The sequence below is a fragment of the Corvus moneduloides genome, chromosome 7 (genome assembly GCF_009650955.1).
Source record: "Corvus moneduloides isolate bCorMon1 chromosome 7, bCorMon1.pri, whole genome shotgun sequence".
Taxonomy (NCBI): Eukaryota; Metazoa; Chordata; class Aves; order Passeriformes; family Corvidae; genus Corvus; species Corvus moneduloides.
In genome coordinates, this window is record NC_045482.1 from 2,158,307 (window position 1) to 2,172,505 (window position 14,199).

The 14,199-nt window shown below is 47.0% G+C and overlaps 1 protein-coding gene across 24 annotated transcripts in view; it reads left to right on the forward strand.

Moving 5' to 3' along the window:
- The window catches only part of LRRFIP1 (LRR binding FLII interacting protein 1), a 109,395-nt gene that overhangs the window by 38,865 nt on the left and 56,331 nt on the right, over window positions 1–14,199 (forward strand). For 19 of the 24 annotated variants that reach the window (XM_032114456.1, XM_032114458.1, XM_032114437.1 and 16 more), the window contains exon 2: window positions 13,067–13,153. In XM_032114456.1, coding sequence (XP_031970347.1) covers window positions 13,067–13,153 — 87 coding nt within the window. Of the gene's footprint in view, window positions 1–6,093; window positions 6,184–13,066; window positions 13,154–14,199 lie in introns of those variants that run through there. The other 5 variants (XM_032114457.1, XM_032114432.1, XM_032114440.1 and 2 more) reach the window with 1 other exon arrangement.

The window sequence follows — 14,199 nt, forward strand, 5'->3', positions numbered from 1 at the left end:
GAAACCCTAAAAACAAAATTGGAAGTCACTCTTGGAATGCCCTTGCAAGAAAAGCTTTCCATGAAAAAAATTCATCATTTCATTTCCCACCAAACTTCAGTCTTGTAGGATTGCAGGGTGTGGATGAGCCTGACCCAGGAAAATAGCTTCAGGCTGCAGTCAGGGTGGTCATGGGGAACGCCAGAACAGTTCCTTTGGTCAGCTGTCCTCTGCAGGTATCCTTATTATCCTCCTTGTACGGGAAAATTGGACACTTCTCAAAGGGATCTGTCAGGTTTTTTGCTAAGATGTTTGATAATGAGATTGTTTGGTGTTTGCAGAGGATCTTAAGGTAAAGATGTGATCCCTGTACATTTAGGATGCCATCCTAGTTCATTCTCTCTAGTGAATACAGTCAAATATTTGAGTTGAAGCCCTAAGGATGTTTAGCTGAAAGTCTGACTTTTTGGACTTGATTTTTACTCTGCATTTAATTGATTTGTCTTTTTTTTTTTTGCATGTTGAGTTGGAGACCTCAGTGACTTAACTATGGCACTCCCAGAGCTTGCAAATGCTGGTGGTGTTTTCCCACCTAATGTCCCTGATGTGGGGGTAGGATGAAGTGCAGAACCTCTGCCCTTTTGCGTGGTACTTTTTGGAATTACTGTTGGGTTTCCAATTCACAGAATTTACAGTCGTGGTGGAAATGGTTAATTCCAACTCTTTAATCTCATTAGGTTGGAAGTAGAGGCTGGGAGATGGCAAAGCTGTGAATACACCAGCAGAGAAGCACTTTTCTACAAGTGAAAGGCTCTTGCTGGATCATTTTTGTGGTTTTTTTTACACAGATACCTGTACACTCAGGTTCTGTGAGAGGATCCAAACCAGAACTCTTTTTCTAATTGGGTTGGATTTCTTTTTTTTTTTTTTTTCATTATTAAGCAAAAGAATGGAAAAGCTTAAGACTAGGTCAGAACTTTTATTATGGGAACCACTCTCGAATCTGTCTCTTCTAAAACAGGAAGATCACATAACTTTTCATACACCCATATTTCAGCTTTCATACACCCATATTTCAAATTTCTGAAGCTCAAGTAGTCAGGCTTTAATATATTCAATACCAAATGTTGATGGCATCTCTGTTTTGAAGCTGAATGACAAATACGCCACAGGGTCCCCAACAGCCTCCCAGCTTCCCTCTTGGAGCATGACTCAGTCTGACTTGTGCCTGATCCAGCAGTTTCCTTCCTCCTCCTCCCTGCGCCGCCGTGCAGCCTGGACAGAAGATAATCTGTTGATCCTGGCAGGGGATTTTGGTGCTGAAAACCGGACATTGTTTTCCTAAGGAGTGCTTGGCTGCGTGTGCTGGAGTTCAGTGCCTTGGTGACGGGCTACAAGGAGGTTTTGTTCCTGTGGCCAGCTGAGCTCCAGGCGTGCCAGGGTGCCCCAGCAGGCAGGGATGATGAAGTGATGAGGCGCAGACGTCACTTTTCCTGTCTGTCTGACTTCGGGTGGGTGTCACTCCAGAGGTGTTCATTGGCTTTCTTCAGCATTCGAAGAACAACACTGTGAACCTTATTTTAAAAACCCCCCAAAACCAGAGTAACCAAATACTTCTTCTAATACAAAGTATTTTTTAGCTTTTTTCCCACAAAATTAAACTTGCTTTCTCTGTTCCCACTGTTTGGAAAGCCAGGAGTAAATATGATATGGACGGACACTACTGAAATTCTAAGAATCATAGAATCATTTAGGTTGGGAAAGATCAACTCCAACCAATAATCCAACACTGGCAAGTCCACCAAAAATGACACCACTTGAAGAGAATGTGGGAAATGCCCAACAGAATTTCATTTTTATAGATATAAACGATACAGTCTGAGTTATGTATGTTGGTGATGGGTAGTGTTGAGAAGTGGCTGCTATATTCCTGAAGAATTAGAACTGAGGTGTGCCAAGCTGGAGCCAGAGTGCTCCATAGTGCAGGTTTTTTCAGTTTTTAAGCCTGTCTCTAAAGGTTTTGACTACTTTTTTTCCTGCTTCCATGCCTCTTAACCTACTGTAGTGGTTTGGTTCAAAACACCCATTATTTACCTGCGCCGAGCAGGGCCCGGCCTGGCCCCCGCTGGGCCGCACCGCGGGCCCCCAAGTTACCTGTCCAAAAACCGTAAGCAAGAGAGTTTTCCCGGGCTTTGTTTGTTCTTAAATGTGGATCACAGAGGCATGTCAAGCTTCTTAAGTGGCTTTAGAAAGTTGCCAATATTCAAACTAGCCGGTTGATTGGTTCTGATGGGACGTAGAGGAAGCTGTAAGCACCTCGTTGCAAGAGAATCGCTTCTGTGGCTGATGGAGCCCTCTTTAACTAAAAACCCAAACTATGCTGAACCATGACACCTACCTACAACATGCCCTAAAGATAAAAGAAAAAGCAATTGAATATGAGCTGTGCTGAGGGCCAGGCTTCCTTGGAATTTGGGTTTATCAGTGATAATAGCATACCTGGAGGATGACTGGGTGATCTTTCCCTCTTCCTTTTAACGCAGCTCCTTGGTTGTTAGGGGTAAACTGCAGTTGTGGAAAGCTGATTTTTAGGATTTGGGCCATCATTTGTGGAGGATTGCATTGTTCTGAGTGCAAGCATGCATTCTCTGTGTGTGTGTGTGTTTGCAGAGGAGAGGTGTGTTCCCCGTGGGGAGATACAGAGTCTGTGTCACTGGAATCAGAGCTGCTGTCCTAAGTGCAGTAAACTTCCTTTTTTCTTTTTTTTTTTCTTAGACATACCCAACTCACAGTTATCCCACCAGGTTTCTGGAAGTGTCAACTGACTCTTCCCCCCCCCCCCCCCCCCCCCCTTCTCAATCTCCCATTGCCTGTTTTTCTTAGGCTCAGTTTAGCATTGTAGTACGTGCAATGCATATTTCCACTGGGAACATCCTTCCTGCCTAGCTATGTCCTGGAATTAATGCCATTCTTCCACAGCATCCTATTTCAAATGGAAAATGCATGGACACAAGAACCATGAATAAATAAATAAATATCAATAAATATTTCAACTGTGAATAAATAAATAAATACCAATTTTAGCAGAGCTTTATATGCCTGTGCTATCTGTCTGAACAGGAGAGAGCTGTGACGAGATAGGCACTGCAGTTTCGAGGGGATGTGTCAGCACCTGATTAGAATTCCGAGCCTCCCTTTATATAAAAGCAATTATAAAATGCTGAGGTGTGTGTTCAGAGCCCTGTCAGCTCTGTTCAGTATTACTGAAAAATGGAAGTTTGCTAGCATTGAAAAGACCTCTTGATCCTTCAGTTCCGACCCAGCAGGTCTGTAGTACAGTTGTTTGTTTGAATTTATCCCGGGGGTATGTATGAAGTGTTTCCTCAAGTAAACCAAATAAAACCAAACATCTTGGCTTGGAAAGTAAATAGGAGAAGGTGTGTGTGTGGGGGGGGGGGGGGTAATTTATGCCTTGTGTAGGAAATACTTATATATTCAGTGTATTTTCCAAGTGACAGTGCAAAACCTGTAGAGATTTGCCAGTGAATGTAAGGAGAGGTTAATTCTTGTTAAGCCAGAACCAGAACAAATTGTCTGTTTCAAGCTAAGATGGAGATATTTGTCACGCTGAGTTGTTCTGATTCTTTGGATTTACACAGTTAACATCTCTCCCCTTCCCTTCTCTGTTAAAACTTTTCTATGTATAAGGCAATATGTATCTTTTCCTGAAGAATTAACTCCAGTGCCTGGTCCTGGCTGCCTTGGGGTGAGCTGCCATAGTCCAGAAGTGCCTTCTTCACAGCTGAGCACCAAACACTGCAGGAATCCCCAAATCGTGCTGTTACCTGCACCAAAACAAAATGCTGAGCAGCCTCGGGGAATTAGGGCATAACTCCTCTTGGACTTGAGGCTGTTCACAAAAGACAGACCTGCTCGGGATGGCAGGGCGGAGTGGAGAGGTTTCCAGCACCTGGAAAGCAGCTCCAGGCAGCCAGGGCAGGCCAGAGCCTTCCTTCGGGTCCTGCACATCTCTGATGGTCTTTGCTCTTGCTGACAGAGGATAAGGAAGCGCAGCAGACTGAGAACTTTATCAGCCTTAAATAACGGGCTTAGGGCTGAAGGTTACACCACCTGGAAAAGGAGAGCGTTTGCTGATGGTGTTACGTTGGCCTGGTTCCTGATTTCAGTATAAGCTGTGCTGGAGGATGAAGTGAGTGTGTGTTAAATGTAGATTTAAATTACAGATGCTTCACAGGAACATACAGTATTTATTAGTTTCTTTTTACACACACTGGAGTGGATTTGAGACAGGTCAGATTTATTTTGTTAAAGCAAAATTGGGTCCTTTACCTGGTAAAGAAGTTAAAAATAGCTTGTAGGCTCAACTGGTGGCTTTGGAATTTAATGAAAGATGTGACCTTGGAGATCTTATTGCAGCCTTTCAGTACTTAAAGGAATTGTTATAGGAACGATAGAGACTTTTGACAAGGTGTATGGGAGTGACAGGACAAGGGGGAATGTTTTCCCACTGGCAGAGGGCAGGGTTAGATGGGATATTAAGAAGAAACTCCTCCCTGTGAGGGTAGGGAGGCCCTGGCACAGGTTGCCCTGGGAAGCTGCAGCTGCCCCCATCCCTGGAAGTGTTCCAGGCCAGGTTGGACGGGGCTTGGAGCAACCTGGGCTAGTGGAAGGTGTTCCCTGCCCATGGCAGGGGGGTAGAATGGGATAAACTTTTAAGGTCCTTTCAAACCCAAACCATTCTGTAGTTCTATGATTTACAGAAAACCAGTCTGCTTTACAATTGTAAAGCTTCACCTGACTTCAGCAGGGTTTCTCCCAGGGGCAGGGTGCAAGTTAGACATCCCTAATCCCTCTTATTTAAAGGAAGCATGACTAGCCTTCCCAGGGACAGTGGGACATGGCTTGGGTCCAAGGACTGCCAGTGAATCCAGCTGAAGTATTGCCCCCAAATGTAAAACAGTGCCAGCGCTTCCAAATTAGCTAAAATACTGTCAGCAGCATGGCAGCGTGTGCTCTGCCAGCCTGAGAAACCAGATTCCTTGTCCTGGGCAGGCAGCTCATGGAAAAACTGAGCTCAGACTCTGGGTGGAGGCTTCGCTGGGCTCCCTGACTGCGAAGGAGGGTGCAGGCTGAGTTGCTATGGAGCAACCTGTTTGGCTTGCCGTGGAAAATCCTGTGCCAGGAGGAGATGACTCCCCGTGTGCTCTGTTGTTGCGGCTGCAGAATGGCCGTGGGTAAAATGAGCTCTTTAAGCTTCGTAGCTCTCCCAGCCCTCCCTGGCCTTTGCGAGGGGATAGGTGTGTGAGCTTGGGGCGAAGACAAGGGGAATCGAGAGATGCTTTGGGTGAAATCAGCTGGAATCAACAGATGGCATTAATCGCCACGGAGCCAGGATATCAGCTCTGACCGTGCCTTCAGTTGTTCTGGGGGTATCGTCCCAGTGAGTGCCACTTAAAAGCACTTGTGCCCTCTAATCCTTCTGTGCCTTCGGCTCATCCAGCTCATCACCAAGAACCTTTTGAAATGCAGGGTGTCCTTATTTTTTGGCCAGCCGCTATTCCCGATTGCTCTTCTGCAGTACTGTCAGACTTCGATTACGTGTTTTGGGTTTTTTTCCATTATTCCTTAGCGCGTAATGCCATTTCTGAAAGAATAAAACCAACACCAGCCCATCCATCACGGATGGCTCTTTTTAAGCTCGGCTCTACACAACGCAATCCACAGCACCGATATAATTGCAGCAATTAACAGCAGTGGGGCGGTTTGTTTCTGCCATGCAAAGGCCGCCTGGCGTGAACATGAATATATATTTATAAGCAGGGTGTTATCTGGTGGATGTGCAGCCCGGAGGGAGGGCGGGGGTGGCGTGCGCCGAGTTGTTGGGATGTTCTGGGGCTGTTTATCTTCCTCGGGGACAAAAAGGAGGCGAGGAGGCCCTTTCCGTGATGGATGCCGTGCGCGTTTCGGAGCGATGCCGGGCGGCAGGTGCGCGTTCTCACACAGCGCTCCCTCCGCGCTGCCCCGGCCGCCGAGCGCAGCGCCCGCTCCCCGCCCGCGCCCCGCTCCCGCTCCGCCCCCGGGCCGTGCCGGGCGCGTCCGGGCGGGCCCCGCCGGGGACAGACGGCGGCAGCGGGAGCCATGGACGCGGCTGCCGAGTGCCTCAGCCCGGCTGCCCAGCAGCAGGTAAGGCCGGGGGGCCGCGGGGGGCTCGGGCAGCGCGGCCGGGACAGCCCCGCGCTCCACGTGGTAGCCGGGAGCGGCCGGCGTCGTGTGAGCCCGGCCCGGGGGCTTGTCCCGGGCTCGCTTTGCACAATCACTGACCGAAACGAAACGTGAGCTGCTTGCTGCTCCGGGAGCCGTCGTGCCAGAGGAACCTGTTAAATGATTGCTAAATAAAGCGTCACAGCAGCCCCGTGGGACCACCTGATGGCCACGGGCGGGTCAGGCATCCCTCGGCACGAGCTGTCACTCGGGCTCACCGCTGTCCCTGCACGGAGGGACAGGAGCTGTCAGACCAGCCCATGATGGGCTGTCGGGCCAGCGGAGCTGGTACGGGGGTATTAGAAGGGAATCCCTATGTTTACGTGTAGGCTAAGGTTCACCAGCCTGCTGGTTCTGAATAGTAATTTGCATTTAAGAGAAAGGTGAGGAGTAAAGCAGGATATGGACTGACCGAGCCCTGTATGATTCAGGGGTTCATCACCATATGAATAAGTGGTGCAAAGTGTGTTTGTATTTATAACTCGTGTGCAAAAAAATGCCAGATAAATATGCTGGTTTGACCTCTTCAGCATAGAAGTCATTATAGTTGCTCTTGTTTCGATGCTAAATAGTCACCACTCACCTGGTGAGCTCCTGGAACTCCTGCGTTAGGTCACATGTTGCTCAAATGGAGACTGGAAAAACATTGCCATGGGTTAGCACTGGTTCTACCCGGTAGCTGTGTTGGTCAGCTGTGTTACAGGAATATTGCAAATCAGGTGTTGCATGACTAAAGAGACTTTAAATTATGTAGGAGTGCAACAAACTTTACCAGATTTTTAACTGATGAAGCGTGACTTGGCTAAACAAAATGAACAGTCCTATAACATTTGAGGAAGAGGGTACGGAGTACCGGAATGGGACAGCATCCATCATGAAAAATTATGTTGGCCCCAAAAATGACCGGCTGGCTTTGTCTGAAGCATGTTGGCAAGAGGTTTAAATCAGCCTGAGAATAGTTATTGCAGCAATGCACAGTAGTGGTTGCTTACAGGGAGCAGGTGTAATTTAGTCAGGCAGGCTTGTGTTTTAAGGTTTCTCTGGCAGTGGGATCAGAGAGCTTTTCCGGGTATGGTTGGTGCTGGCAAGCTCACACTTCAATCCTCCACAAAAATTACGACGCTGATTTTGATTACTAGTCTCAGAAGCAGGTAATTTTGAGTGCACTGGAATTGAGGGGTGCTTTGTATAGCTGGAAAACCCTTACACATGTAACTATGTGGCAAGTCAACATAGTCATTTTTCACCGCTCAAAAAAGCAGCATAACTTCCTGTCTTTGTTGGCTGTGTCTTGGGGCTGCCGGGCGAACAATGAAGCCCTTGCCATTTCAGGAGGGAAAGGCTCTGAGAATGCACACCTTCAGGATGTGTGTGTGTCGTTGGCCTCTACCTCAGCAACTCACCTAAATAATTCTCTCATCGCCGCGATAATGACAGCGCAGCTTCCCTGGCGCGGCGCGCGGGGCCAGGAAGCCGTGGCTTCCGTCACCATTGTGCTTTATCCCCTGGCCACGGGCACAGCCAGACCTTGTGCCCACCAGTGGTGTTTAGAAAGAGGCTGTATAGGGGCCACTCCACAGCAGCTGCAAGTCCCATACTCCCACTTCTCCCCACTGCTGCAGGTGGCAGAAGACTCTTCTCACCCTTTCCAGCTGATACCCAATACCTGGTTTGGGTTTTTTTTCAGCTGTAGTTGTGCTCCAGTTACAACCTGCTTAGTTTTTCCCTCTTCAGAGCTAAATACACTGAACTCCTTAAGCCAGGGTAAAGATTTGCTGCTGCACAGGGCTGGGTTTTTATTTTCAAGCAGGAGTGTCAAGTGCTGAGCAAGTAGCCCAGCAAAAGCAACGAGCACTTTGCAGTTCAGCAGTGTATTTGTTTCAGAGCTTGGTGACTGTAAATCATTCTGAGCAACTGCAATAAAAAGACAAGAATTCAGTGTGTAGATTGTAGTATTTGAGTGAGTCCCATAAATTAAGGTGATGATTTTTCAGCTGTTGGTGCCTAGTTCCATGTTCATCTCAGCGGTGTGGTTGCCACCTCCTCTCGTTTTGCCTGTGGGGCTTTACGGAAGCCTCTTAGGAGGATTGGGGTTTTTTGGTGTGACCTGCTCAGTAGGGCTGAAGCTGCCAGTTCTTCTTGTCAGATGAGCAGTATTTCATAAAAGGGAAGTTGCAAAAGCTTTGTAATGAGTGCAGTTAGGCTTCATATTTTTATTCTTCTGTTTTTGACAGTGATCTGTCACTTTTGATTGAGGCCTGTGTTGCTTGCTGAGTCAGTAGTGAATTTTAGATGATTTTAAGATCACTTCCTTCAGTCTTAGTGATTCCTAATTTCTTTTTTTTCAATCTTTAATCCCTTGAATAGTTAGTTGAGCCTTAGGCAGCCTAAAGAATAGCTTTCAGGAAGCTGAATTTCAGAAGTATGTGAATTTTTGGGTGGTTTTTTCATGTTCAGCAGCGTCTCTTGCAGGCTGCAGTGTCTGTCTCTGCTACTTGTCCTTAGAGGTGACTCAACTCTGGGCTCAGCCCAGTGCTTGGGCTGGATGAAGACCAAAGTCAGCCAGGCAAAGCCTGTTTTGGTTTAGTCAGCACAGAGAGAGAAATGTAAAGTTAGCGTTGCTGCTTGCAGCCTGTGCAAGAAATCAAGGTATTTATAGCACAGAACAGAGTCCAAGAGTCTCAGAGAGTGTGGTTTGACAAACTCCCATGAGTTCCGTCATGCCCGTGCTTCTGAGGAAGAGGCCCACAATAAATCTGACGCTCCTCCGTGTTAGTCTGAAAGTCTGGTCTGTATTTTTATTCTTTTTTAAGGTTTGCAGCTTGAGCAGGTGGGGGTGGCAGTGGGGCTGTTCTGGGCGTCCCTGCCCTGTGCCGTGCTGGGGGACACCTACTGTACCTGAGCTGGGCTTTGGCACAGGAAAACCTGTGTGCAACAGGCCCTGTTTGGCTCCCACACTCACTGCAGGATTTGTTGGGTGTTAGGGTTGCTACCAGGCTTTGGTTTGACTTCGATAACATCGTACACAGTGTGAGGGGTGGACTCCTCCCTGCCCTGATGGATTTACTTCCTCTGAGCTCACGGGTGACGCCAGGTTTGTCACCAATGCCACCTACAGAGTATTAAAAAAAAATTCATTCTGAATGAAGTAATTCCATCCAGTAAAGCATGCTAGAAATGGGATTATGAAGGCCACAGGTTGACCATTTAATGGCTGGCCTGACTGCAGCATAATACATTTCTGTTGAGTTGGAGAGCACCCTCCAGAGTCTCGTGGGTAGCCTCACATACTGAAGTCTTTTTTTTCTCCTTGCATATTTCCTGTCCCCCGTTCTCTCATTTTGCCGTGGGCTCGAAAACCCTTAAGGAAAGGATGGCCTGTTTCTTACAAACCCTCCTTTGTCCAGCACAAACGAGCTGGTGTTTGGTCAGGAACCACGGTGAAAATAACTGTGTAATCATCTAAATGGCACCCAGACACCCTTGAGAAAGTGCTTGAAAATATTCCTTAGTGCTTGATGCAGACCTTAAGGTACAGCAGCCTTCTGGCAGAGAAGTTGGGGTTACTAAGGAGCCAAGAGCAGGTTCTGACATGATTTGGGGGAGCATTTATTCCTTTATTCCATGAGGACAGTCAGGCAGTGAAACAGGAGCCTGGAGAGGCTGTGGAGCCACCAAACTCGGAGGTTTTCAAGAGCCATCTGGACCAAGCCCTAAGCAACATGATTTGAATGTGATGCTGACCCTGCTCTGAGCAGGAGACCTCCTGAGGTCCCTTCCAGCCTGAGCAATTCTGTAATTACTTGTTTTGATGTGATGAGAATGAGTTGCTTTAAAATATGAGTGTTCAGGATGGAATAACACTTGATGACTTCTTACAAAGTATATGCTAACAACAGGTTTTTAGCTTAAAGCTCAAGAACCCAGGATACAGTTTCTGTTGTTTGTATTCAAAGATGCTTAATGCTGACATGTGGTCACGGAAAGAAAAAGTTCATAAATAAACAATATGCTTGTTCCAGGATGTAAGCCATTGTTAGTCAAAGCTGCTGAGTGAAAATGTGTTTTTATTCTTAAAAGGCTTGCAGGTTGGCTTTAAATGAGCAGCTGGAGGACTGCAAAGATGAAATAGAATAAAGTAGAGATGCTCCATGGATTGGCACTAAAACTAGAATTATATCCTTAGAAATGACAGGTTACACATGTGATTTTGCACAAAGTAAAATTCATTTAACTTCCTGTGGTTAGTATCTGTAATTTAAAAACTGGTGAGCCTCATTCTCAGGAAGGCCTGAGAAAAACTGGCTAAATTTTTAATTTTTATTCCTATTGTTCAAGTTGCTGCATTTCATATTATATTGTGCTTGCTTCTGAGAGAATATATAATTCTGCAACATGGCTAGCAAGTGTGTAAATCCTTTGGCCCTTATCATACAAGGAAAACAAGGGGAAATAGGTATAATTTGAATTACATGTGAATTTTACACACAGGCACCTAGTTCTGATGTGAAAGCTCAGCTGGTTATTGAAATTCCTGAGGATGACAGCTACAATCATGTTAACATCCAAATAATCTTGTTTCCTCCTTTTTCTGTCAGGAAGATACACAGCCTGTAGTGTTTGGTGTGTTTTGTTTATGGAGGCTTTAGGGCCCTTGGTTTTCCATAGGGGAAAAACAGTCTGTGCTGATGTTATTTCTCACCTCTATCAGTTAGGATTTGCCAGTGTTTATTTTTAAATAAACAGAAGGGATCATGTCGAGTTGCCATCAGGCTTGTTTCCAGAGCTGTGATTTCGTGCCTTTAGCACACATCTCAGGGCGTGTTTAGATAGTGGGTGTCATGAGCAATTCCAAACACTGCAGGTGCATCACAGCACTGCCTGGCAGGGATTCCACCCAGGCTTTGCCCAGCAGCAGCAGCAGGGCTGGGGCTTTCTTTTCTTGGACGAACGGCTTCAGGTTGTTGAAAACACGTTTGGGGATTCGTGCCTGCACCCGGGAGCCTGCTGTCACCTGGTTATGAGTATCAGGTTATGAGAGGGGATGGTTTTGGGTGCAGGTGTGGAGGGTCTGCTCCTGGCATGAGTTTCTGTCCATGGCAGAGCCACTTACCCAAAATTCAGGCAAAGAACTCAAAGGAGAGCAGCTTTGTGCAAAACCAGCCATTTGCTCCTTCTGCCATGGGCTTCTTTAATTCTCTGTGAAGGCTTTTGTTTTCTTGTTACAAGTAATTTTTCAGATTTCACAGAATCACAGAATGTTTGGGGTTGTAAGGGACCTCTGGAGTTCATCCAGTCCAATCCGCCTAGAGCAGGTGACACAGAAGCCTGTGCAGTTGGGTTTGGGATGTGTCCAGAAAGGGAGACTCCACAGCCTCCCTAGGTAGCTGTGCCAGGGCTCTGCCACCCTCGGTGTACAGAAGTTCTCTCTCATGTTGAGGTGGAACTCCTTGTGGTTTAGTTTATGGCCATTGCTCCTCGTCCTGTCGCTGGGCACTGCTGAGAGGAGTTTGGCACCACCCTCTTGGCACCTGCCTTTGGGATATTTGTATGGATTGATGAGATCCCCTCTTGGTCTTCTGCAGTCTGAGGTTTTAAGATCTGCATCATCACAAGGCTCCTGGTCCTCCCATACATCAGCTCATGCTTGATTTTCATCAGCCCTTTTCTGTTAACTGCAAGTTTCAGCCATCCTACTCCTTTTTTTGGCTTCTTTTCCATATTTTCTTTGTGTTTTTGAAGGCTGTGGCCCTTTTCCCTGAGCTTGAGTGGTGAATGCAGTTACAGAAGGGAAAAGAAATTACACCTTTCTTTTTTTTTGTGATTTTCCTTCTGTTTAGAAGCCCTGCTGAAAGCACCGGCGTTTTGATTTCTCTGTGTGCTTGACCTTGATATTATGGCAGTTTTTCCTGTCCATTTGGAGGCTATACTTGCAGTAAAAGGTTTCAGAAGCAGAGGAGTTGGGTGTAGCACCAGGGTGACTGGCTGTGAGCGGTGCCTTTGGCTCTCTGCTGAGCTGTTCTGAATTCCGCTGGGCGAGCTGCTCACGGTTGTACTGTACCAAGCCTGAGCTAATTTTACTTCTTCCTCTGTCAGACCTACTGACTTTGCCTGGGATTTAAAGCAGAATATTAAAAATGTTACTCTCTAGCATGTTCCAGCACTTCCAACTGGGCTGAAGTGAGGAAGCACTGTAGATCTTCAAGAGGTTCGTTCTTGGCAGAATTCCACTCCAGGGAGGTTTGGACTGGAATATGGAATTTTGGAGATTTATAATGGAGCTAGTGCATTTTCTCTCCATCATTTCAGCCTTAGCTGTGCACACTCATGCTGAACTCCAGTGTTTACCCAAATCCTGTGCCCAGGTATGTGTGCACAGTGTCAGTGGTTGGGAAAAATGGCACATAATGTGTTTGCTGTTGGTCAAATTAATTCATCAATAGAAAACAATCCACGCTGCAGGGGAGGAAAAAAAACCCCAAACCCAAAACAAGAAGAGCAAAAGCTGCCTTTCTTAAATAAATGTCCCTGTTTCCTCTACAGCCACACAAATAATAATTAAAGAGCTCTTTTAAACACAAGTGCTCAGGGAGGGTAGTGCCTGCACGGGGGTGTTTTACCTGACTGTGAAGATAACAAGTTAGGGAAGGCAGGGCCATTACCTGCAATAGGGAATTAACTCCTACAGACGTGTTTACAGCCTTGCCGAGTCAAGCCTCCCCATTCCCTGCCCTGCTTCCGGAGCGTGTTCCCCGTTGGGTTGCCCAGCTTTCATCTCATCCCATCCCTGTGTTCCCATTCCCAGGCTGAAGCGAGACTTGCGGCGAAGCGAGCGGCGCGGGCGGAGGCGCGGGAGATCCGGATGAAAGAGCTGGAGAGGCAGCAGAAGGAGGTAAGGCCGAGGCTTTGGGGGGTGCCTGGGTTGTATCCAGTGAGGAAGATGTTCAGAACATCTGGGGTACAGGGGGTTAATCTATATTCTGTTGAAATAGTCTGCGTGGAACTAATGTTGATCATAGAAAATCCTGGAAAAAACACGGATCGTGGCAAGGGCTTTATCTTGGTGAAGCCAGTATAATTATTCACAGAAAATCCTGGTGGTTAGTAATTCTTGTTTAATGTTAAACTTTGAAGTATGCAGCTTGTTTGTTTGAGTATCGCAGGTGGTGGATTCTTATCACTTCTTTAGAAATCCAATTAATGTGGAAGATTCCTGGCCCTTGTATAGCACCACTGTGAAGTTGTTCTGCTTCCTGCTGTGAAGCTGGTGCTGTGCCCTCCCCCAGTTTGTAAAAAGGATGGGCTGCTGTTGGCAGGAGCAAGGGTAGAAACTGCACTTGGCAAAGCATTACCTGGTGAACTGAACCAGAAGGGCTCAAAACTTGTGTTTGGTGATGTGCATTCAGTGGAGCAGCAGAACAGGGAGAACAGTTAACCACAATTTAGTTTTTTCAGTAGATTTTTGAAGGAGAAGGAAGAAGTATGGAGTCTGGGGGCAGGGTCTGGGGATACACAGTAAGAATAAATGTGGGGCAGGACAAAAGGGAAATGGCTTCACGCTGACAAGAGGGCAGGGTTGGATTGGACGTTAGGAAAAACATCTTCCCTGTGAGGGTGGGGAGGCTCTGGCACAGGTTGCCCACAGCAGCTGTGACTGCCCAATCCCTGGAAGTGTCCAAGGCCAGGTTGGATGGGACTTGGAGCGACCTGGGCTAGTGGAAGGTGTCCCTGCCCATGGCAGAGGGTGGAACAAGATGATCTTTAAGGTCTCTTCCCACCCAGGCCATTCTGTAATTCAGTGGTTCTACATTTGCATTAGGGTGCAGAGCAGGATCTCGTTGAGCTTTTGAGCAGTGAATCAGGAGGTGACAGCAGGATGTGGATCAGGATGTGACAGCAGAGCAGTGCCAGTGCAGGCTGCAGCAGCCAGCCCACAAG